Source organism: Antennarius striatus, chromosome 2 (assembly GCF_040054535.1).
Source record: "Antennarius striatus isolate MH-2024 chromosome 2, ASM4005453v1, whole genome shotgun sequence".
Taxonomy (NCBI): domain Eukaryota; kingdom Metazoa; phylum Chordata; class Actinopteri; order Lophiiformes; family Antennariidae; genus Antennarius; species Antennarius striatus.
The window spans coordinates 29,609,664-29,636,597 of record NC_090777.1 but is presented as its reverse complement, the minus strand read 5'-3'; the positions used below and the strand labels follow the sequence as shown (position 1 = coordinate 29,636,597).

Sequence of the window (26,934 nt, the reverse complement as noted above, 5' to 3'; positions counted from 1 at the left end):
CAGCATTCCTTGAAGCATGGAAGCCGCATTTATTGCCGATATGTCACCGCAGGTACAAGTTTTACCAGCTGGAAAGCCGGGTTAGCTGGTTTCCCATCATGCTTAGCTGCAGGATTCAATATCCATGAGAATCAGAAGAAACAGGTTCTTAACGCCTCGTCTGTCCACATATGAAGACCCATTTGGTATTTCACTGGTTTTCTTTCCGTGCATTTATGCTTCCAGTATCTCTGTGACCTCATCACTAATCAGGGAGGAAACCAATCACCTCCGACTGACTGAACTTCACTCTGATTATTGGGCTTGATCTTCAACCTTACACCGGGGATCACACGGTGACAACATGACGGCATTTAATGATCCCAACGTCTTTTACCAGGCATGAATCCGTCCATGGAGGCTGCGTATTTCAGTTCACGTCACAAATCTGTGCAACATCTCAACTTTTCTGGCATCCCGTTTTTCTTTAGCTCATAATTTCAGTTCCTGTTCAGCCGTGACAAATCAGGCGCCGCTGAAGTTCACACAAAAGTGTTGCGTTAAGTGGAAATCCGCCTTTTGTTTCCTTAAAAAGGGCCAAATGTGGCAACAATGAACCTCATTCACTAGTAATATGAAATTACATAATTTCATGTGAGGCCTGACATGAAGCCGTTTACTCAACTCTGCATTCCAGCATTAGTGCAAAGTTGCCCTTATAATAAGGACCTAAAGCCTGCCGGTGAATGTCCTTCAGAATGTGTGAGAAAAGCCCTGATGCTTACATCATCAAGATGGAAACACACATAAGTAGCTGAAAGTGTAATTCTAGAGGGGTAAAAATGAACCGGGGGCTTTTCTAGGGCCCCCGCTATCACAACACAGCCTTTCAGACCCAGTGATTTCAAAACAGAATCCTTTTCACACCCACAGACTGATCTCCTACCAGGTTGTTTTAGCATCGGGGTCTCTAATACATTTTTAATGGTTTCAACATAGTTTGGTATTTAGTTACAAAACACACCGTGTGAAGAAAATCCATCCTAACAGGAGAGATGGAGTCACGACACGGAGGAGGGGTGAACGCGAGCTGTCAGGGGGTATGAATGGAGTGTTTGTGAAATCAATATCCTGCTGATGGAAACTAATAAATGACGCCTTTCACATAGTTCCCGGTATAAATGTGAGGATGGAGTGGAAGGATACACAGAAGAACCTCCAGGAGTTTAATCCGATCTGACTGAACCTGTAAGTCAAACAATTCCCCATTTAAAATAACTAAAATCATTTTAATCCATTCCAGCCGTGATGAAAAGCCCCAAACCCCCGAAAAAACATTTTTTATCAGCCAACAGACACGCAGACTTCCCCTGTGTGTGATAAAATATATGTAAGTTATGTACACAATGATGAAGAATGAGAAGAAACGCAAAAGTCACCAGAACACACGAGTTACGTCTTTACTCCACCAACCAGAACGAGATCCGGTCTCACTGATGTCGTATCCATCCGCCAACACGCGGTAAAGAACGAGGTCCGGTCTCACTGATGTCGTATCCATCCGCCAACGCGTGGTAAAGAACGAGATGCGGTCTCACTGATGTCGTATCCATCCGCCAACGCGCGGTAAAGAACGAGGTCCGGTCTCACTGATGTCGTATCCATCCGCCAACGCGTGGTAAAGAACGAGGTCCGGTCTAACTGATGTCGTATCCATCCGCCAACGCGTGGTAAAGAACGAGATCCGGTCTCACTGATGCGGTATCCATCCGCCAACGCGTGGTAAAGAACGAGATCCGGTCTCACTGATGTCGTATCCATCCGCCAACGCGTGGTAAAGAACGAGATCCGGTCTCACTGATGTCGTATCCATCCGCCAACGCGTGGTAAAGAACGAGATCCGGTCTCACTGATGTCGTATCCATCTGCCAACGCGTGGTAAAGAACGAGATCCGGTCTCACTGATGTCGTATCCATCCGCCACCTAGTGGTGATGTCCTGAAGCACCACTTGTATCTGACATATTAATCGTACGTTGAACAAATATATGAGCAGAGCGCCGACTCGTATCTCAAATATCTCGTATCTCAAATATCTCGTATCTCCAGGCTCTACTTTATCTCCAAAGATGTTAAAAGTTTAAAACACGAATGACAAACATGATGTAAAAACAAAACACGGGTGGAGACTCACGGGGGTGTCAGCTGTTATCAGGTTGAGGATGACCTCCATGGCGGGGAGACGCATGAGAGCAGCTCAGCCTGGAATGTGTTTGGTCTGATATCTGGTGGGGGGGTCGTCGGAATACGACCTGGGTCAGACCAGAGGAGCCGCGCGGCCCCAGGATAGCGCTCATCAGACGGAGAAATCCAATCCAGAGGGAGGAAAAGAGAAACACGGATCCACAGGACGGACGAGACGGGAGTGAACGAGCACAGAGAGCGAGCCCCCCAGGAGTGAGTGGCTGTGAGGAGACGGAGCGAGAGGAGAGGGTTTATGAGGTGGGAGGGAGGTGCTTTCCCTTCTGCGGGAGTTTCTGGGCCAGTTTAGCACCTCTCCTGCAGACAGCTCAGGCAGAAACGGACGAGAGTCTGTTCTCCCTGTCTGTGTCACAGCCAATCAGCGTCCTCGGCCTTCACGCCGTAACGCTTCTCACCGCTAACGTGTGTCTGCACACCAGTCAGCAAGATTTTTTATAAGTTTGAGAAGCAGAAGTTTGCGTGTAAGATTCCACAGCGCCCACCGTCACATGACCATCACAAAGCTGCTATTCACACCCATGGTGAGCGCACCGTCCTGAGAGCGCCGATTACCCCCCGATGGCGGCGGGGCCGGATGGTTGGTCTTCTACCAGAACGCTCCATCTGCAAGAGGAGCGATCAATTAAGTTTACGGAAATCAGCAGCGAATGCCGTTAACGGGGGGGGGGGGGGGATCTGTGAGGATTTATCTCCTGTGGACGGGAAGCGAGCCTCACCAACGCTGTCAGGAGCTCTGGTGCGTTTATCTCCCACAGTCTTGGGATTTGTGAGTCATCACTAAACTGTAGAAATCCATTAGGATGAAAAGCAAAGCGGGGGGGGGGCAGACGGGACAAGGGCTACTAAAGACTTCTGTACCAACGCTGACGGGGGGGGGGGGGGGGGGGGGCGAGGGCATGAATGCAGGCTTTAATGAGAGCAGGAGGAGTCAGGGGTCCAGGAGGGGGGGGTCAGTTTCAGGGAAAAGAAACACTTATATAAGAACAAACAACCTGCTCAGAATGAAGTGTGTGTGTGTGTGTGTGTGTGTGTGTGTGTGTGTGTGTGTGTGTGTGTGTGTGTGTGTGGAGCACAGTCATCGCTTCGAGTACATGTGTCAAACCCAAGGCCCCAGGGCCAAATGTGGCCCTCCATATCATTTTTTGTGGCCCCCGAGAGCATAAAAGTTCTGAGTGTCTAAAAATAAATAGGTCAATGTGCTTTGATCAAAACTACATTTCCCACAATGCAGTAGTTCAGCCCATCTTAACTCTGACTAAACGTAGTGAACAAAGTTAATGTCCTAACTTGTGTCTGATGTTATTTTTCTTTATTGATTGATAGTTTGATCCTTGATTGATGGAGTTCTGTGGGTTTAATAACCTGACAAATGAAAAGGATTTATGTTAGAACAGAGAAACAAACAAACATGTTTTTTCTGTCTAACTAACTTGAATGAGTAAAAATAAGTTACATTTAGTTACATTTATTAGTTACATCTGGCCCTTTGATTACAGCCGTTATGCTGATGTGGCCCCCAGTGAAGATGAGTCTGACCCCCCTGGCTTAGAGCACATCGATTAATCCACAACACACACACACACACACACACACACACACACACACACACACACACACACACACACACACACACACACACACACACACACACACACACACACACACACACACACACACACACACACACACACACACACACACACACACACACACAGCATGCTGTAATTTGGAGGAACATTATTAAAACTGAATTATAATTTATTCTCATATTGATCATATTTCCTTATCTAAGCTTGACACAAACAAAAGCCACCAGCGTGTCGGACACCTCTCATCTGGATTGATCTTTTGATTTAGTTTGAACCGCTGCATTGACTTCCTCTGGTGAAGAAATGTTCCTCACACAGGAGCTTAAGTAAAGGAGTTTAGATCATTTTGTGGTTTTTGTCTGACACGCGGCTTGAGTGAAACCACTGAGCCTCCCGTTAGTGAATCCTTCCTTTCACACATCCCAGCCTGAGGTCTTCATGTGGGTGCATATGGGTCCCCCCCAGGAACACTCCAGCTGTCGGCGTGACTCAGGACGTCTTCACACAACCTCTGCTGTGAGGAAAATGTACAACCTGCTACAGGTTAGCTGAGACGGTAACCGAATTACCTGGAACAGGATTATCTCTGCAGTGTGTTGTTCTAATTAAATTATAAATTCAAATCACACACAATCTCTCAGTCCAACTAGGCTGTTGGAAATTCTGGATTAATTACACGTCGACGACACCATGAGGTCCCATAATGCATCATTTATTAAAGAACTGGATGATCTAAATATAAGATCAAGGTTGAGTTTTATAAATTAATTTATAATTATAACATCAGTGAGACCGGATCTCGTTCTTTACCACGTGTTGGCGGATGGATACGACATCAGTGAGACCGGATCTCGTTCTTTACCACGTGTTGGCGGATGGATACGACATCAATGAGACCGGATCTCGTTTTTTACCACGCGTTGGCGGATGGATACGACATCAGTGAGACCGGATCTCGTTCTTTACCACGTGTTGGCGGATGGATACGACATCAGTGAGACCGTATCTCGTTCTTTACCACGTGTTGGCGGATGGATACGACATCAGTGAGACCGGATCTTGTTCTGGTTGGTGGAGTAAAGACGTAACTGGTGTGTTCTCCTGACTTTAGTGTTTCTTTTCATTCGTTATCATTGTTTACGTAACTTATATATAATTAATTATACACAGGTGAAGTCTGTATGTCTATTGGTTGACAAAAATAATTTTTATTTTCAGAATTTAGGGGGTTAGGGGATTATTTACAAGGCTGGGACAAATGAAAATGATTTGAGTTCTTTTAAATGAGGAAATGTTTGATTTAGCTCAGTCCCAGAACCTCGAGGTTCTCCTGTGTAGCCTTGAGCAAACAAAGAATATTTTACGTGGGTAGAAACTCACTGAGACCAACAGAGATGAACACACCGGTCTACATGCAGTAAAAACAAAACACTGTCAGGAGATGGATGAAATGAAGACTCAACAACAGATGATTTTAGAGACTAATCTGCACATGTTTCATTCACTTCTGATTCTAACGTGTTTATGAACAACTGGATGCTTTAAACACAATATGTCCTCTGCTTCCTGGTTTGAAAACAGGGTCACGCCACACGTTGAATGGACAATGCCCTGACTGACGGCCATGTCAACAAGCATAAAGCGCGACTTGTGCAGAAACTTCCTGGGTCAGCAGACACTGGACCCTAATAATACATATCGCTGATTGTGATTCAGAGGAGAGTCTGGTGCTGAAGAGGCCACGGACACAGGGAGGAGAGGCGCCTCTCATGTCAGACTCTGACTGGAAGAACAGCCAGAATGAGAAGCGTTGGAATCCCACAAGGACGTGAAGCGAGTTGGGGGGGTCCGACACCACAGTCTCCTCCACGTGAGGGTAAGCTGTGATTGGATACGGGGGTTCGAAAAGTTACGTAAAGGCAGATGAGCGAGAGCTTTGTCTGCAGGGACCGGGTGTAAATCAGGAGAGAGAGGAGAGACAACCATGACTCCGGGTTCCGGTCCGGCTCTACAACACCTTCCACATCAAAACAAGCCTCTTGTGTCCCTCATCTAAGCTCCGGTATAATCAATGACCCTATTAGCAGTTACATAAACCACTGGGCGCTTTACACACGGGGGCCATTATGACTGGCAGGGTCAGAGAGCGTGAAACATCATTCTAACGCTGGCATCTCCCAGAGGCAGACAGGAAGGAAAGCAAACGGTAAGAGCGACCGAACGAGGTTCTCTTGTGTCGACACAAACAACCGGGTGAACAGAGCGGCATCGGAAAAGAGATAACGTGTAATAAATGAAATAATGAGTTGGTAATGTCACAAAAACTTCACATCCCAACACAGTTTTCAGCTGTTTTCAGGGAAACTTACGAGCGGTCTCTGGTAAATACAGCTGGCTACTGGCCCATGTTGGTGAAAACACAGCACACGTGTGGATTATGACGGTCTGTTTGGGTGTTAACCCATGAATTTTCCAAGAGAAGGGAGAAAATAGAGGTTTAAAGCTGGTTTACCTCAGAGAGTCACAGTCGTGTTGGTTTTTAATCTCCGATGCTTTATTTTGATTTTTTTAAATTTCCAATATATGTATGAACATGAAAAGTGCTGGCGATGGCATGACGTGTGTGAGACCGTGTGTGTACACTGTGTTGAGACAAAGTGTCTGCAGCCGTGTGTGTGTGTGTGTGTGTGTGTGTGTGTGTGTGTGTGTGTGTGTGTGTGTGTGTGTGTGTGTGTGTGTGTGTGTGTGTGTGTGTGAAGGGGAAGAATGTCTGCCCATTGGCAGTGGCCGCTGTGTGTTGGAGCTGCCTCTGTTTACACTCGACCCATCCTGGTTATGCAACATGAAAACAGAGTGGGTCTGCCTGGATGGCTTTACAATACCCAGAGTGCCGTGGGGCAGCATGCAGGCCCAACACACTGCCAGCCTGTTCATAAAGAGAATGCAGAAGAAAAAGTTCCAGTTTCTTGGCCTTGAAACGTTATTTGGTCAGGCACTCTTTCAGGATCCTCATCCTGTCTGCTGAAGGCCCCCACACCGGGCCCTGTGGCCCCCTGTTGACCTCACTACACGCTGGGAAATAGATTTATTGGATAGACTGGGGCCTGGCTAATGTGTGAAGGGGGGGCCTGCTAGAAAGCAGATTTCATAAAAGGGGGGACAAATAAAGAAGATTGATTATTTTGTTATTAGCTTTCATAAGAGCTCGCCAGTTATTCCTGAATAATGATGTTAGAGTCCATTCTTTGTTTTTCTTTATTGATTATCTAAGGATCTAATGTTCTGAAACTTTTTAAAAAAAAAAAAAAGTTTACATAAAAATTTGTAAAATTATCCAAATTTTAATTTAATCAGAAATTAAATTTAAAGGTTGATAGTCCAGGGATAATAAATATTATCACACCATTAAATACTTTAAAAGAAATAACTTTTCAATTACAGGAATCCCTTGTTCTTTGCGGCTATTTATCTTATTATTTAGGGTAATTTAAATGTTTCTGAACCCCCCCATACTGATATTAAACCACCTTCTATCTGTATTACCTTTAAAACACTCTGACAGACTGTTTAAAGCAGTTTTGTGTCAGAGACTCACAGAACGTAGTGCACTTCCTGATGTCGTCAGCCAATAGAATGCGCGTACGGTGTCACATGACTACCAACCAAAAATCCGCGATGAGGTGAAGTCGTGAGCGTTGATGCGCGAATGCGACTTCAACTCCATTGCAACCAATGACACCCTCCATCCACAGGGGGGAGCAAGAGCACAAAACATGCTGCACATGTCTCCGTGTCATCAGACTGACTGACTTTATTACTGATCTTTCTATGATAAACCCCCCCCCCCCAAACTTCCTGTCCTGGTTTTTAACCCATTCTTTCTCTGAGCCAATCCATCCAGACCAGACCTGGCAACCGCATCAAGGTGAACAGGTGTCTGAGCGATCAATACTGACAGATGGGAGAGAGAGAGGGTAAATCAAGGAGGTAAAAACCTGAAATAGCGAGAACAGGGGGGGGGGCATTAGTTGTCTGAAAATAAAGAAACACACAACATTGTTTCAGGGGTCGGGGGTTCGTTCACGCGGTGGGAAAAACGAGTTGAAGTGATGAGAAGATTCCTCAGATTCCTACTGGATGACACATGAGAACGAACAGTTCAGGTTACCATGGAGACAAAGTATGACAACACGTCCCTTGAGGTGATGACTCCAGTTGAAAACGTGTGTGTGTGTGTGTGTGTGTGTGTGTGTGTGTGTGTTGAATGTGGGTCAGTGGAGCAGAGCCCCTCTATCAGCTCATCCATAATTCATCAGCGGCACCAACGACAGAGGATGGAGAGCACGCCCTCCGTCAGCGTCCGTCTGTTTCCTCCGGTCTCAGACGGAGCAATTTCCCTTCGAAAACAACCAGCAGCCCGAGTAAAGACGAGGAAACCGAACACACGTGTTTAATAAAGGTCCGTGTTGGCGTGTTTTCACAAAGCTGGTGGAGCAAGAGGACAGAAATGTGGGTCAAGGTTGACCGGCGCGTCCCGAGTGACTGGATGGTGATCTGGTGGCGATCCGACGACGGCTGAGGAAACACGTGCACGCCCACGCTAACGTCCTCTTTCACGTGCACACACACACACACACACACACACACACACACACACACACACACACTGGTGCAAAGAGGAAGGACCAGCTGCAGGCCCAGAATAAATACACAAAGGGTGACCTGCGGTGACTCACTGCTGACATGTGTGCAGAAATGCACATGACCTCCTGCTTGTGCGAGCTCTGACCAATCAGAAGCATTCACTCAGGCTATAGGTCGGTTTCCTGGAAGAGTCCATCAGCTGCTCGGTGTTTGTTTGTGGAGAGGAAAAGACGAGGAGAAGCTTCTCCATCGGTGGAAGATGAGACTCTTCCATCGATGGAGCCACTTATGGGGGGATTTTCTTGTTATTTCTAATCATTATTGATTATTTGAAGTACAGACAGAGGTTTGGACTGGACTGGATTTCCAGTCTCAGGTTCTGGTGAACAAAAGAATGATGGGAAACAAACGTTTGTGTTTGGTTTTGATAGAACTAGTTGTTGTTTTTATGAGCAGAAACTTTATTACTTTATTATAAATTAGCAGGAGTGTGTGTGGCTAATGCTAATAGCAACCAGCTCCAGCTAAGCCTGTGGGCGTGGATGCATTATCGAATATGAATATTCAACAGCCTAATTAAATAGGATTGGCTCCGATCCAGAGGAAGAACAAAGATTTGGGTGGAGAGTTGAAACACACACAGGGAATGACACACGCACACACACACACACACACACACACACACACACACACACACACACACACACACACACACACACACACACACACACACACACACACACACACACACACACACACACACACACACACACACACACACACACACACACACACACACACACACACACAGAAGATGTGATTCATGCCGACTCTCCTGGACTTACATGACGTGATAAAACTTTTACGACACATTGTGAGAGTTTACTTTGTTAACTTTGTGAAACTGGTTTAACTTTATTATCTGGATCCTTCAAAGGGCTTCATGGGTTAAAACAGGAACAGGAAGTAGCGGCGCTGACGGAGCTGGGGAGGCGGCTTCCAGATCAGACGGTGGAGCTGTGAGGCGAGCCGCTCCGGTCTCCACTGAACATCACCCTGTTACCATGGAGACAGGCAGCCAGCTCCACCGTGTGAACGCTGGACACACGCGGATGGGGAGGGAGTGGGAGCAAAAGGAAGCGAGGAGGTGAAGGATGGAGAGACACAAAGAGAGGGTGGATTGATCCGTACTGGGGGGGGGCTGACTGTAGTTTTTGAACAAAACTGGAATATTTTGCTCATAAATGCACAAAAAATATACAAAAAACAAAATGAGACGACTGGTCCAACTCAGGTCAAGAGATATGAACCCATGTTGAAACCACAGACAAAGAGCATCACCATCATCATCATCACCATCATCGTGATCCCTGCAGTGGACGACAAATCCACTGGCGTTTGTTAACCCAACGGAGATCCTGACATCCCACAATAGCTCCAAACCAAATCTGACTGGCTCACACACACACACACACACACACACACACACACACACACACACACACACACACACACACATACACACACACACACACACACACACACACACACACACACACACACACACACACACACACACAGCGTCTCGACCGTGAAGGGCAATAAAGTTTGACAAAAGTCGCCCCAGGAGCTGACAGGAAAACACAGAGACAGCAGTAATGAGGATATTAAATCAACACGGAACACGCCGCAGGAGACATGACGGACACACCTGTTCCACCAATAGGAGTAGTTCATGTTAAGTATCTGAATAATGAGTCCATAAAATGCAGGTTATGAAAACCTGACGGTAAAGCGATGAACACAGATGGAAGTTTTCAACTAAGAAGTCGAATGGAAACTAAAAAACATCCACAAAGTTTGTGATACATAAAAGGATAACTTATCAAATTCAACTTGTGGTAAAAGCAGAAAATTTGGTGCATATTTTGCTTGTATTTAGACAATAAAATGGAAAATCACGTCAATATTTAACGGATGATATAGACTTAATGGTTTGGGAAAAAAGACCAAATATTTGAGAAAAGCTCAGAGAACATTTTACATTTTTTTATTCATTCTTAAAATTCTTAGAATCTAGGTCACATGTGTCAAACTCAAGGCCCGGGGGCCAAATGTGGCCCGCCAGATCATTTTATGTGGCCTGTTAGAGTATAGAGGGTCAGTGTCTAAAAATAAATAGGTCAAAATGTGCTTTGACCAGAAACTACATTTCCCACAATCCATAATTCAGAGTTATTTAACATTAAGGAGTAGTTACATTTATTTTACATTAAATTGAGTTACATTTAGTTACATTTATTAGTTACATCTGGCCCTTCACCGATGTGGCCTTTAGTGAAAATGAGTTTGACCCCCCTGGTTTAGATAATCTTCATTTAATTATTAAAATATCAATTATCAATCAATGAGCACAGACGCCACATGTCTCATTTTGTCAGATCATTTGATTTATGGATTGATGTCAAGATGTTCAGACATTTTCTAAAAATAAACCAAAAAGCGACTAAAATATCAGCCCCAGCTTTGACGCACGTGTGGAAGTATTTCTGGTTTCAGCTCAAACACACGAGACGTCGACCTCCTGCCATGTGGAGCCGGTTAGAGATCAACTGCATGAGAACACAGGAAGTTGTGTCCAACATGGGAACCAAACTACAAGCCTACACAAAAGAAGGAAGAGCTGAAGACAGGTGGACATGTGGGTGAACTTTAGCAGACGGGCCCTCAGGGGCCAGAAGCTCCGGAGACAAACTGCGGTTTCAGATGATCTGTGTGACACGACCGGCCTCCAGGCTCAGATTCTGTTTCAGTCCCACAGAATTTTAATAATAATAATAATAATAATGTTTTTATCTTGTTTGAGTTCTTCTGAGAAGAAAAAGGTAATTGGATCACGTTTGTTCATGTGTAAACGACGATGATGATGATGATGATGATGATGATGGTGACGTGTCTAACAGCAATATTACACAAATATAAATATGTGTGAGGATGACAAATAAATATCTTGACATTTTCAAACTTAAAATTCTATAAAACTAAATTCAGATTTATTTTATTTGCTTTAAAAGTTTGAAAATGGATCCTGGATTTGAAAACTAACACAAAAAATACTGTACATCTCTATTGTCACATTAGAAGCTGTTGGTTATTGATGATGAGGAAGGAACTGTCAATGATTACTTTATTATTATAAGAACACACGATGGACCTGAGGTGACAGACTCACTATAGCGACAACAGGGGGATGAAATATCAAATGAAGCCATGATGACGTCATTGAGGTCCTAAACGTGGCGTTTGGGTTATTCTGGGATGTTTGCCCGGCTCTGATGGGGGCGGCTGCATCCAGTCCATCAACTAATAAGCAGCTAATTGTAATGAATCCCACAGGCTGAACACCAGCTGCAGCGCCGGGGGCTGCGAACACAACAGGAACCGAACTCCAGGACTTTAACTCCACGTCTGATCAATAGAACATTCCTATTGACGACCGATCGACAGACAGACTCCTGCTCAGGTTACTGTTTAACAACCGATACAAACACAGACCACTCACATACTGGATGACTCCACCACCTAAAAGTGAGTAAATATCTGTAACCCCCCCCAGAGAAAAAGTTTCCATCTAAGAACTGTGCACACAGAGGTTCTTCAGAAATAACCATGGATGTAAGTCGAGTAAATCTGTGCCATTTTGAGTGCGAATTAAACAAAATCGATGGAATAACCAAACACACACACACACACACACACACACAGCGGGTGCATGATTCCACTCCACCGTCCACGCGTGTGTGTGTGTGCCTGTGTGTGTGTGTGGAGCGTCTCCAGCTTACCTTGGAGCACTGTCGGCGGAGGCTGAAGCGCTGCACCATCCTGCTGGAGCGACGCGCTCTAGTCCCCTCCACTCACACGTCCCTCCACGGTACACCCCACCACACACACACACTGCACGTTCTCTATCACACACACACACACTGAAGGTTCACAAGCTGCCCTCCTTTACAGATATCCATTTACACACACACACACACACACACACACACACACACACACACACACACACACACACACACACACACACACACACACACACACACTCAGATTTCTAGTTGACACTGCTTTCGTTCACTATGCAAACACGAGTGAGAAGACGGAGAGAAAAGGAGGGAGGGGGGGTGAGAGAGGGAGGGGGGAGAAAGTGCAGATGAAGGCAGCTCGGCTGTGGTGCCCCCCCCCACTCATATTCAGCGCAATCCTCTCACTCCGTCTCCATCTCCCTGCCTCACACACGACGCCGCACGGTGTGACTTCCAGTGTCCCACACACACACACACACACACACACACACACACAAACACACACACACACACACACACACACACACACACACACAGGGATGAGACGCGGTCGCCTCCTGCTTCCTGTCAATGAGCCCAAAGGTTGAGTGAAGGGAGGCGGGGGGAGTCTGTGCTAACTGTCTCCAGGGGCGGACGGGGGGGGGGGACTGGGAGGGAACGAGATAAAAAAAAAGTGTATGAAAAGAAAAGAAAGGGGGGGTGCTGGAGGAACGTCGGGGGTTAAAGAAAATAAAACTCCATCATTCAGGAATAAAAATTCAGAATTCCAACCAGCTGCGTTTCCGATAACTGAAGGGTAACTCTCACTTTCAAGGTCAACCACACTGTTACTATGGCAACCGGCGCAGGGCGTCGTTTGAGGCAGGCTCACTGCGTGATTCAGGGTAACCACGGCGACCGCTCTGGTGACCTGAACGACATTGCCGCGTCTCCGCGTGAACGTGAAGGACGGAGGCCTCGGCGTCGGCGGGACTTTGGGGGTGAGCTCAGGGGAGGGAGGCAGAATAAACTCAGATTACAGGTGAGTTAATGGATCTCAGCCCCCCCACCCAGCTGGATGGTAGTGGGTTCACAGCCCCCCACACGTCTATCAGGCACGTCCCGTTTCATTGATCAACCTCCACATGAAACAAACCCAATCCTACCGCAGGTTGGCTGATCGGACACTGACCTCTAGTGGCCGAATGAGGAAACTACAGAGGAAAAACCCAGAACTGGAAAGGATTTAGAGGTTTTAAGGAACTAAAATCAACACACACCAACTGCAAACACACAAAATGTACCACAGATAGACGACTGTGAAAACTAAATATGATTTTGGATTTTTGGTAAGCAGTCACATGATACCGTACGCGCATCCTATTGGCTGACGGCATCCTGAAGTGAGACACAAAAGGGTTTTAGACAGCCTATCAGAGTGTTTTAAAGGTAATACAGATAGAAGGTGGTTTAACATCAGTATGGGGGGGTTCAGAAACAGAAATAATAAGAAAATAGTTTGTGGTTTTATCATGGAATTCATTAATCCTGGAATGCATTAACCACGAGAAACGAGGGATTACTGTAGTTATTTGAATTTTTATTTAATTATAGAAGGATGTCTGAACGCTCCTCAAAAACAGAAGCGATCACAGCGAATTATTACTATTAATATAAATATTTATTTATACATACACGTGTGTTTTCTAGATTTCATGTCCTCCTGCATTCCATTTCCTCCGGGATTAATAAAGTATCTATCTATCTATCCATCAACACATCCGTGACCAGCAGTAAACAGCTGACTCGGCGTTCCACTCACCCGGTCCACCTCCTCCGTGGACTGGTACCCTGACGACAGCACCGCATCCCCGCCGGAGCCTCCCGGGGGTGTGGGGCTGCTGGGGGTGGTGTCGGTGGTGGAGGAGGAGCGGGGGCGGCTGGCATGCTGCTGAGGATCGTGGGTATTGCGGCGGTGCGGCGCCTGGGGGCTGCCCCTCCCTGAAGGGTCGCGGTCCCCGCTGCCGGACCCCGAGGCCGACCCCTTGCTACGACGGCTCTGGAGACTGGCCCCTCGCCTCATCATGGCCCCGCCCCGCCCAGCTGCAGGGGGGAGCAGAGAGGCAGTCAGACACAGGAGAGGCCCCCGGCGTCCCTGGGGGGCCACCTGCTGACGCTACGGAGGAAGATGGGGGGGAAGATGAGGTGGGGATGCTGGTGCATCAGAGGGTGGGGGGTGTTTGCGCTGATGCTGGAACAGCTGTTTTAGTTCCTGGCCAACCCCCCCTCATGCTCTCCTTGCCTTTCTGGCTCATCTTACTGAGGGAGGGGCGGATGATGGGGCCCCTGAACCCACTGCCTCTTTTCAAGCTGCAGAATTTGACCCCCTGCCGCTGCACGTGGCCCCACTGACCTGTCACGAACAGCAGGAAGAAACCTTCCTATCAAACATTAATTTGGGGGGGGGGGGTCTGACAGGGACTGGTGCATCTGTGATGCAGGAAGCAGTCATGCTGGTTCAGAACCAGACCCCGTGACAAACCAGTGCCAGTTTACACTTAATCTGGTTTCAGACCGCAGTTTTTAAATATAAAGTAGAATATGGAGGAAAAATAATCCGACTGGGATTATACTGTCTGCAGGTCAGCACCCGGATGACAGGGAAAATCCTGTTCCAAGTCTCTTAATCATTCTAAGAGGCCAAAGTTACATGAGAAAAGAAAACTAGACTCAGGTTAACATGAAGCACAGATTAATTCACACAGGAAGGTGTGTGTTCAGTCAGGGGGGGGGTTAGAGGAAGAGCTGAGAGAACAACCCACCTACCATCAGCCCAACAGTCAGCCGGGGGTCACTCAGTGGAGTCGATCACCTGAGAGACGGGATGAAACAGTTCCATTAGTATATCAATGTCAGAAAGTAGTACCTCCAGATACGAACTGTGCTTAGAGACACCACCGCTAGTCGGCGGATGGATACGATATCAGTGAGACCGGATCTCGTTCTTTACCGCGTGTTGGCGGATGGATACGCCATCAGTGAGACTGGATCTCGTTCTTTACCGCGTGTTGGCGGATGGATACGACATCAGTGAGACCGGATCTCGTTCTTTACCGCGTGTTGGCGGATGGATACGACATCAGTGAGACTGGATCTCGTTCTTTACCGCGTGTTGGCGGATGGATACGCCATCAGTGAGACTGGATCTCGTTCTTTACCGCGTGTTGGCGGATGGATACGACATCAGTGAGACCGGATCTCGTTCTTTACCGCGTGTTGGCGGATGGATACGACATCAGTGAGACTGGATCTCGTTCTTTACCACGTGTTGGCGGATGGATACGACATCAGTGAGACTGGATCTCGTTCTTTACCACGTGTTGGCGGATGGATACGACATCAGTGAGACTGGATCTCGTTCTTTACCACGTGTTGGCGGATGGATACGACATCAGTGAGACCGGATCTCGTTCTTTACCACGTGTTGGCGGATGGATATGACATCAGTGAGACCGGATGTTTTTTTCATACTTCGGGGGTTCGGGGCTTCTACAAGAATTTATTAAAGTGATTTTAGTCGTTTTAAAACGGAACACTTTCAACTCTTATCTCGAGGTTTTACTTGATTATAGTTTCGGTGCAGTAGATTTATTGTTTAACAGTTAGACACTAAAACAAGCTGTCGTTCAGCTTACAGTTAATAATCATTTACATTCTGGGCAGTAACACGTAACCTTCTGGAAACCAGACGACTGTACAGACGAGCGACGCAGAGACGTCGTCTGAATCAAATCACTGACAGATTCTGCTGAACCCACTGTTCAATCTCAAATCAATAACTGGATCATGAATCTGCTCTAAAAGAACTACAAGCAAGAACTTTATTAACAGAAGTCGTGTTCAGACGCGTTCACACTTCAGACGTGAGCTCTGGTTTTGCCAAACTGACCTGACGCGTTCCAGAAAGACGGGGTGAGCTGAAATCACAGCGCCCTCCATCGTCTCCTCTGGGAACAGATCAAGGAAGCAATAAACCAGGAAATCAATGCCTGGAGGCCATGAAGCCTCAGGTGAACATCACCAACCTTCCTTTGGTGGCCCAACGTCCTGACGGCTGAACAGAGACGTCCACAGACTCCAAGAACCCTCAGGGGAATCATTGTGGGGAACGTTCCCTCTCCATAAATTTGGTGAATGCTGACCAATAAAAAACGTCCTCCAAAGTGTTTGTGAATGACTTGGAAGCTGTAGCCATTTGAACATGATCCATGTTGAACTGAGCTACCTAGCCTAGCCTAGCCTAGCCTAGCCTAGCCTAGCCTGGTGGTTCCACTACATTACGTGTTGTTGCTCTCTTTTGGTTCTACTGTTTTCGAGACATTTTGATCTTCGTCGGCCGATAACACCTTTTGGAAACCAAAAAGGTGTGTGTGTGTTGTTGTGTGTGTGTGTGTGTGTGTGTGTGTGTGTGTGTACGCTCCTTCAGCTCATTTAGCATCCCAAAGGGTTAACTCTGTGGTATCAAGAGACGACCAAAACCAACAAACAGCCCAGCGCGTGGATCGCCCCCCCTCCCCTCATGAGCTGTTGGGCTGAATCCCAGTCGACTGGGGGGGCCACCTGACAACACACACGCTGTCTCTCAGAACCGAGCCTGATTGGTGGAGCAGCGGTCAGCCCAGAGACAGACGGGCCCCCCCAGCCTCCTGCAGCATCTAGATTCATCAAAACAAGCGTGGCAGGAATATTGTGAGCCCTGGGGAGGGACAGCCACACACAAACACGCTGTAGTCCTTCAGCTGCACCGTCAGGCCTCATGCACGCCATCTCAAACATACATAGCAGGACTGCACGTGTGCAGGAGCCCCACCAGGCTCCATTCAAACCGCATCACATCACACGGAGCCCGCCGGGCGGTTGGTGTCGGCGCGGCGTCCGTCCGTCCGTCCGGGGGAATCGATCGGCGCTGGTACGAAGCTCCTTCGGGGTCCCGTGTCTCGTCTCACAATGACAACACTGTCACCGCCAAGAAAGGCCACATTGATGCCCGTCGCCACGCTCGACCGGCGGCCACCGCTCTCTGCTCACCCCGATCACGACTCCGGTCTCGCCTGAGCTCGTCGGTTGGAAACGGCTGAAATGTTTCATTCATGCCGGTCGGTTAAATGTTGTCCTGTGGATCCGTCAGCCGACGCTTTAACACTGATGACCCCGTTAGAACTGGGTGTGGTTGTTGGCTGCAAATGAGCAACATCCTGCGACACCCCTGAATTCAACGTTTTACCCTGACCTACTTACTTTGACCTAGTTTTCCAAAGGTGAAGGTCATCATCACGTTTGGGTCTCTGGCTTCCTGAAAATGTCGCTTTTTGTTTTGTGATTATATGTCATCAGGTTTCAGAGATGTGTACCTAAAAAGGTATGAAAGTTAAAATATGACCTTGACCTAGTTTTCTCAAGGTCAAAGTCATCATCTCATTTTCATCCCCTTTGCTGCCTGAGTCATGTGCTTTTTGTTTCACGTTGACAATTACAAACATCAGTGCTTCACAGGATGTCATTATTCAGTTTAATCTAATTCAAACCTTTATAGCGAGATTCCACATCTTAATGCACGTTACACACGTATTAATCGTGTATGTGAGCATTATGTCAGAGACAACAAGGGGAATTTACTTGTAGTTTATTTTGATTATGGTGAAGCACTGTGTTTTCAGCCAATGAATGGAGAGTTAATCCCGTCCTGAGGCTGAAGCTCCGTCCCGTCTCTGTGTCCACAGAATAACTCACCCCCAGGATGATCCCCTCGCTGAAAAGATGTTTTCTTGATTGCCTACTGTTTTATATTCAACTAAATCCTCTTTCAGGAGGACACAGACTTATTGTCCGACTTTGTGGGTGTGTGTGTGTGTGTGTGTGTGTGTGTGTTTCTGAGGTCGCTGATCTTTGTGTCATTTAAACGATGCTCGTGAACGTTTCTTTCTGCTTCTGCAGGTGAAGATCAGTTTTCCTGAAACTGGATTTGGTTTCATTCCTAATTTCCTGAAATATTCGATTCAAACGTCTTCAGTTGCAGAAAAAAATTCAAAGCCAGTGGGTGAATCTGCTTGTGTGCAGACGGATCAGTGATTAACAGGTGTCACGACAGCTGGGGTCAGACCCACAGTGACGCAGCACGTTTCACTGAAACACGGCACCACTGTCAAAAGGTGAATGACAAACGACTGCGTGGACAATGGCCTCTTTGGACCGCGTCACCCTCACTCATCCGCTTGTGTAAACACACACACACACACACACACACACACACACACACACACACACACACGTCCTTGTCCTTCGCCCTGCAGCTCATTCCATTCAGCTGAGCGCCGCCATTGTCTCTGATCATCTAAACCAGGGGGGGTCAAACTCATCTCCACTGGGGGCATCAGCTGTAATCAAAGGGCCAGATGTAACTATTAAATGTAACTAAATGTAACTACTCCTTAATGTAACTAATAAATGTAACTAAATGTAACTCAGTGTAATGTAACTAAATGTAACTACTCCTTAATGTAACTAATAAATGTAACTAAATGTAACTCAGTGTAATGTAACTAAATGTAACTACTCCTTAATGTAACTAATAAATGTAACTAAATGTAACTCAGTGTAATGTAACTAAATGTAACTACTCCTTAATGTAACTAATAAATGTAACTAAATGTAACTCAGTGTAATGTAACTAAATGTAACTACTCCTTAATGTAACTAATAAATGTAACTAAATGTAACTCAGTGTAATGTAACTAAACGTAACTACTCCTTAATGTAACTAATAAATGTAACTAAATGTAACTCAGTGTAATGTAACTAAATGTAACTACTCCTTAATGTAACTAATAAATGTAACTAAATGTAACTCAGTGTAATGTAACTAAATGTAACTACTCCTTAATGTAACTAATAAATGTAACTAAATGTAACTCAGTGTAATGTAACTAAATGTAACTACTCCTTAATGTAACTAATAAATGTAACTAAATGTAACTAGTGTAATGTAACTAAATGTAACTACTCCTTAATGTAACTAATAAATGTAACTAAATGTAACTCAGTGTAATGTAACTAAATGTAACTACTCCTTAATGTAACTAATAAATGTAACTAAATGTAACTCAGTGTAATGTAACTAAATGTAACTACTCCTTAATGTTAAATAACTGAATTTCTGACTGATTCTAGTTCCAAACATTACAGTTAGACAGAAAAAACATGTTTGTTTGTTTCTCTGTTCTAACATAAATCCTTTTCATTTGTCAGGTTATTAAACCCACAGAACTCCATCAATCAAGGATCAAACTATCAATCAATAAAGAAAAATAACATCAGACACAAGTTAGGACGTTAACTTTGTTCACTACGTTTAGTCAGAGTTAAAATGGGCTGAACTACTGCATTGTGGGAAATGTAGTTTTGGTCAAAGCACATTTTTGACCCATTTACTTTTAGACATACTGACCTCCCGTGGGCCACATTTGGCCCCCGGGCCATGAGTTTGACACATGTGAGCAAAGCTTCAGCAAAGGCAGACGGTGTAGAACCAGTCAGCCGTGAGTCACTTAGCTGTAAATAATGACCCCATACATTAGTGTTAGCTCCCTGGATTGACAGAGGGGGTGTAATGATGAAGCATCCATCATCATCATCATTACTAAAGGTAATCCAGGTGATCATGTAGAGAGCAGATGGAGCTGCGCGGCTACAAACAGCTGACTAAGACGGCAGACATTCTGCAACGTGGCGAAACTTTAAATCAGATTAATTATTTATCAGAACATCCTGACGGATTGGAGGTTTTTATGGCCATCAGTAAAGTAAATATCCTCGTTTTATCTTTAACCTTTCTCCTCATGTTACACTCTGGGGACGACCGACACCAGCAGAGGTCACGCTGGCCCGCGCCCTTTGACCCCAAGGCAGCCATGTTGTTGTTCATTGTTGAACACACAATCGTTTTACTCGAAATTTGGCCGCAGCTTCAACAAGTCCACGCAGTGTTTCCATGAAATAGAGCCGTCTTTGTTCCCGGAGCGCCGTGCGCGCGCACACACACACACACACACACACGCACACGCACACACACACACACACACACACACGCACACACACGCACATCAATGAGAGGGGAATCAGGCCAGAGAGTTCTGGAAGGGATGTGAGCAAACGCACAAATATCTGTGTGTACCTGCACACGTTTAGATCAGACAGAGACAAAGAGAGAAAGAGAAAGTCAGCAGGAGTGTGTTTGTGTTGAAACGTGTGGACGACTGTGTGTGTGTGTGTGTGTGTGTGTGTTGAGTTTGACCGATGGAAACTGGAGCGTATCTCAGTCAGCAGCTGCAGACTGAGAGGCAGGAAACAGGAACAATCATTATTGTATTTGTGTATCAGTTGTGTGTGTGTGTGTGTGTGTGTGTGTGTGTGTGTGTGTGTGTGTGTGTGTGTGTGTGTGTCAGTCAGCTCTGACAGGGCAGGAGATGACTTCAGCACGCTGCAAAGAGTGTGATAAAAGGACTGCTGGTAGGACAAGGAGCGACAGAAGAGGTTCAGAATGAGGTCCAACACGCTCCTGGACCAGCAGCTGCTTTATCGATATTTATGTCAGGATGATTCACTCCAGCACAGCTGGCGTTTTCAAACGTTTGGCACTAAATCGAATCAGTGGGGGACAGGAAGGCCGTGTGAGACGTGAGGTGGAAGCAGGCGTTACCGACGGCAACTGTCAGTCTCCGCTCGGGTCGTTGTGACGGACGGCGAAGAGCGGGCGCGATACTGGACAGAAAAACACATCTCATTAAAAACATTGTCTTTGGAAAAGAGGAATTAAATTTAATTTTAAATTTTAAATTAAATGTATGGCTCTGACGGTCTGAACGTGTCCTCAGCAGCTGCTGACAGTATTTCCATTTCAGATGTGGGGAGATGACCTCAGATCTTAACTGAACTTACCAAACAATAATGAAACACATACTTTTATTTTTTAATGATAATATCACATCGGTGACATCCAAACCGGACTGGATCTGGCAGGTCTCACCTGGACGTGAACATTTCACGGCAGTGAGCCTGAATGAGGAGCTGAATGACGGTTGGTTCTTTGATGGAAGCGGGGACAATGCCCTATTGACCAATCGTGAACCTGTTGGGTGTCTGCGCTGCCAAAGTTGGGATCCGCATTCCAGGAACAAGAAAAACCAGAAGACAGCAATGATTTATTTGTGCGTGCAGAGAAAAAAACCAACACCGTCAGTCGCCTATTGATCCAAGAATTAATTCAAATGCATTTGATGAAGCTTCAAATGTGGATGTGAGGTCATAGCTGACTGATTTTAGGTGTATATATCACAAGACACATGCAGACATAATAGGGAAACAGGTGTTAGGTGTGGAGCGCCTCTGACTCATGTAACTCAGTCTGTGAGGGGGGAGACGGCGACGCCGGAGCAACAAACGGACGTTTCTGTCCGAAGCAGCCCCCGTGTTGATCGTCCAGACATCACACGCATCACTGAGGTGCAGAGAAAGTGAGTGAACGCAGGCAGAACGGCGGTGAAATGAAGCAGAATGACGGAGCGGCTGGGAGTCACTAAGCTGAAATGTTAAATTAGATCTGACATCCTATAATGTACCGGTTATCTGAAGGCACAATTCATCCGAGAGTGAAAAATTCAGTCATTAACGGTTGACTCACGCACGGATGAAAAGTCAGGTGAAGTTTATTGTGATGTGAAATATTTCTGCAGCTTGGCAGAAAAACAGGGTCGACACTTCCTCCTAAAGATGCAGATTTATTTGTAGAAGCCATCCAGACTCCTGCCATCACACGGCTAATTGAGATCGATAACAATTTGCAATCTAGACATTAATGAAAAAATAGATATGTAAATAATGAATGCAGTATTATCCGCACTATAAAGCACACTGGATTATAAACCCTACCTGATTATATGTATTTTTTTTTATTTTATATACTCGATTAATCCCTGAAGGGAAATTAGTGGCACACTCTAGTTAGTCAAATCAAATCAAATCACATGCGTATGCTTAAGGCGCACTGGATTATAAAACTCACTGGATTATAAAATGCACTGGATTATAAAACACACTGGATTATAAAACACACTGGATTATAAAATGCACTGGATTATAAAACGCACTGGATTATAAAACACACTGGATTATAAAACGCACTGGATTATAAAACGCACTGGATTATAAAACACACTGGATTATAAAACGCACTGGATTATAAAACGCACTGGATTATAAAACGCACTGGATTATAAAACGCACTGGATTATAAAGTGCATCTGACTAGAACTCATCTGAGAACTCATCTTTTTCATATATAGGGCGCACTGTCGGTTTTTGAGTAAATGAAAGGCTTTAGTCGCACCTTGTAGTGTGGACAATTCTGTAATTAGAGCCAAAACTGCGACTGACAAAACCCGTCTGGATGAGGAAACGGTTATGAAGATACCTGCTAACGGTAGCATGTTAGCTGACGCTAGTTTAGTCCTGATTCTCCTGCAGTTTGATCAGCTTCAGCTAACAGGTTAGCATAAAAAAAAGTAAATAACATGTTTTAAAGTCAAATGCTTTATGGACTTTCCAGACATTCTATCGTCACGGCGACTGAATTTCCTCTTTTTTCTGGTGAACTGCTCCTTTACGTCACACCTCTGCTCCCCTGCTCACCACAACAACAAGTGTCCACGTGAATAATTCAGCGTGTGCACGGAGGTGACACTGGTTCACACTAACAACAACTACAACAAGACCTGGCGTGCAACCTGACGGTTCTACAAGGGGGGGTTTCCATCGGTTACAGGATGAAACGAGTCATTTAACGCCCTGCGAAGTGCTTTTCATCTGCTAAACAGATGTTTGAGAGCGGCCCAACGGGGCCAACGCGGCTCAGGTTCCAGCATCTTCAACCGTCACCTGGTTCGGAAACCCCCGAGCCACCAGCTGACACCTCGGATGGCGTTACAGGTGCGGGGGCATCGGGAACGTGAGTCGGGGTCGACGCCGAGGAAACGAACTGGCCGGGTTTTGGGGTCGAGGGGCATCTGGAGCGGAGAACTGCTTCACTCAGTCAGAGGTAAATCATCTGCATCATCGCCTACTTAAATAACTCCTCAGTCACATCTCCGAGCGCCAGCAACCGGACACCCCCGAAGCCCAGCGGGGGGGGGGTTAGAGGGGATCAGCATGTCCAATCACTGGGCTTAAAGCTTTTACTATGAGTGCAATATGAGGTTCAACACATACCCTGCAGGTCAACAACATGAAGTTTACACTCCAGGAGAAGATTTAATTTGAAGGTGAATTATTCATCCTGACGTCCAGATCCTGAGATCAGATCTTCTACAGTCACACATTTAAAGACAATAAGAAAACAAACTCTAACAGAAGTATGCAGTTAAGTGCAGAAGAAAAAACCAAAAGGAAATTGTCTGTCTGAATAAAATCCACCTTCTCTTTAAAGAAAAAAGGTTTTAATCTGGATCGTCTGTGGCCCCGTTCCAAAATTCTAATCCTTTTATGGCCAGATTTGTCTTTTTCCTACCGGGTGCAGACAGCGTGATGTTAAACTGAAACGACTCTGTTTCAATAGATTCTAAAGCCTTCTAGGATAAATATGTGTACACATAATAAAACAGTGAACTGAGCCCGGTTTCTGGCGACGCCGTGTGAACCCGGCTTCTTTTTTTTTTCAAACAGGAAGGGATTGGAGGGAAGCAGGCAGCTCGTTGCCACGAGAAACAAGAGCTTTTTTAAAGGAATTCCACCGTCATTATGGAAGTGTGGGAGTTCGTCCTATCAGCCAGAAGAAACCCGGTTTGTCCACAGCGGCATGGAGAGCAGGATGGCACAGGCTAATGTTTGAATGTAAATGATGATGGATGGCAAAAGCCTGTGTTTACGGCTCAGATTTGAGTCTAACGAATAAAGGCAAAGCTGGGGGGGGTGTTTCCTCTCAGAGGTACGACATTTCCTCTTTAGCCACCGCCGGCCTCGCTGACCCGTCACTGAATGAATGATGCTGACACGCAGATTTCAAAGGACAAAAAGACAATGTCCTGATGATTACACACACACATGTAAAAAAACCCAGCATAAACGTGAAAGAATCCAGGGGTTTATTCACCATTATTTGTTTCCAGGGGTGTATTAGAGTGCCAGCCTTCACTGGCGTCGACCTCGGCCCGTGTAATTATCAGCGGTGAGGCTTTTTGAGCAAACACGGTGATCGAATCCTTTTTAATCCCCCTGCTGAACATCGTTACGATTTATCCTGGAGACATACATTAGAGCAAAAGGTCTGGAACGTAATTATATATATTTATCAGATTGTTAAATATAATATTATAACGGAAATGATCCAAATATCATGGCGTCGATAGGATTCTGATCTGGGTAAACCACACAGCTATACCAGAAGGCTCAGCCGAAATAATAAATTAGTAACAGATACACAAAGATGTCCTGTTTTTGTGATGTTGTCCAGGATGGGAACATCTTCAGCACTTTGGAGCCCAATCAGAGGAGGAAACTCCATCTCAAGGGACCATGTAGTCTCATTTCACAGTACCATGAATATAAATGCTCGTATATACCGGTACATATCACACCCGTCCCACTAATGATGTTGAGCTCAGCTCCTAGCAGAGAAAACTCGACCAGGAGGGTCGCGTCACCCCGGTGGTCTGACCATGAACGGCTGATGGAAGCAGCGGCCTGAGGGGGCAGCCGAGCTCTCAGCCTCCTAACAGAACATCCTGAGCGGATAGCGTGATGCATCACGTCACAGCAGACCCCCACCAACCCTCCACGTTTGAGTCTAATTCACATCAGGCTTCACAGACGATCACAGATGCAGAAATAGACAGAAAACAGGTGGAGGAACACAAACCTTCAGTCCATGATGGAACTGCAGGACAGGATTTCCACTGCAGAGACGACGACCTGCAGCTCCAGGGCATAAATCTACAAAGAGAAGAGAAAGTGAGACGGAGGCTGTAATCTCCTTAATGCCTCCCTGGCACAGGGTCGTCTGCACATCGATCTGCATAATGTTGGACTTCTATCGGTCTGACTCCCAGACACTGATAATAATAGGCTGCAAAAAATAAATGAATAAAATAAAAGGCTCCTCTGTGAGGTGGAGTCTGCATTTAGTGAGGATGTGATGTGTCCTCAGATTCCATGAGTCAGCTGAGATCAGATGATGCTGCAGGTTCATTAAAAACCTGCACAGGTACCAAGAAAGTAAAATCACAAAGAGCAAAATGACAGTAAATCAATAAATAATTTGAACGCATAAAAATTAATAACAACAATAATAATAAATATCATTTTTCTCCACATTTGTGTGTAATAATCCAAAATAAATGTATGAACCCAGCAGTGAAACAACTTAAAGTTTGACTAAATGTCTGTTTCTATGACGTGAACACAAAGAGGTCCTCGTGTTTCCACGGAATCAGTCAAACCGGAGCGTGAACCGTGACTCCGGTGCTGAACGCTGTTGTCGGTGTGTTAACGGAGTCAGGTTGACGGTCCCGTTAGTGTCGCTGACGCGATGGAACACACACACCGACGCTCTCACGGCTCGTCCGGTGGCGTGCGGACGCGTCACGTGACCCACGTGCGGTTAACAGACGTCAAAACGAGCCCGAAACAAAGTGCGAGTCAAGACCAGGTCACACTCACCGTGAGCTGCACCACGGCTCACACCGACCAGCGAGCGGCGAGCGCTTCTCCTCCTCCGGGAGCAGACGGCCGACTCACGGCCCGACGCCCCGCCCCGTTTGACGTCATCACGTAGGGCGTGAAGCGACGTGAGACTTAAGGGCTCCGAGGGGCGGAGCTTGTGGATTTAACAGCTGTTAAAACCGGAAACAGGAGAGAGAAAAACAAAAACAAAAACAAAAAAATTTTAAAAAGAAAAAGAAAATCTATCTATCTATCTATCTATCTATCTATCTATCTATCTATCTATCTATCTATATATCCATCAGTGATCAATTTTTAAAATAAAAATCAAGTTTATACCATTTTTATTTTTATGCTATTTTTATGCTATGGGACATATTCAGTAAAACAAACTAAACTGAGTTTTATTTCACCTTCCGAATGAGTTCTTCATGAATGGAAGAGCATTAAAACAAACCCATACAGTGGATTTCAAGCATCAGATACTGCAGCCAAATAGAGAAGAGTTTTTTCTATAGATTTTAACTGTTAATTGATAATTAAACTGGAAAATTAGGTCAAGATTTAATCTACGCAGAGATAATTATCGTTAATTAATATATGAAAAGATGAAGATTGAGATGACAGAAAAGATGAGAAAATGTGAACTCAGAATTACACATTTTTGTACTTTCCTACTTTGTCGGTTTTAATGAGCACTGCTGAAGCTGCTACTGTGATATGTGACGGGATGTATTCAATTTGTTGAGATCTGTAACGCTTCACCTGCTTCAGTGATTTAAAATGTCTGAAACTGCTTATGCAAAAGCTTCTGATGAATAACCAACATCATGCCACGGGTTGTTGGTT

General features: G+C 45.6%; 1 protein-coding gene across 5 annotated transcripts in view; it reads right to left on the bottom strand.

Moving 5' to 3' along the window:
• Nucleotides 1-26,147, bottom strand: part of tmcc1a (transmembrane and coiled-coil domain family 1a) — a 38,538-nt gene extending 12,391 nt beyond the window's left edge. Inside the window, exons 1-4 of one of the 5 annotated variants that reach the window (XM_068329398.1) lie at nt 26,083-26,147; nt 25,283-25,356; nt 15,141-15,190; nt 14,141-14,421 (exon numbers count right to left, since the gene is read on the bottom strand). In XM_068329398.1, coding sequence (XP_068185499.1) covers nt 14,141-14,421; nt 15,141-15,147 — 288 coding nt within the window. In that variant the 5' untranslated portion in view covers nt 15,148-15,190; nt 25,283-25,356; nt 26,083-26,147. Of the gene's footprint in view, nt 1-2,172; nt 2,636-12,315; nt 12,443-14,140; nt 14,422-15,140; nt 15,191-25,282; nt 25,357-26,082 lie in introns of those variants that run through there. The other 4 variants (XM_068329408.1, XM_068329457.1, XM_068329446.1 and 1 more) reach the window with 4 other exon arrangements.
• Between the last annotated feature and the right edge of the window lie 787 nt (nt 26,148-26,934).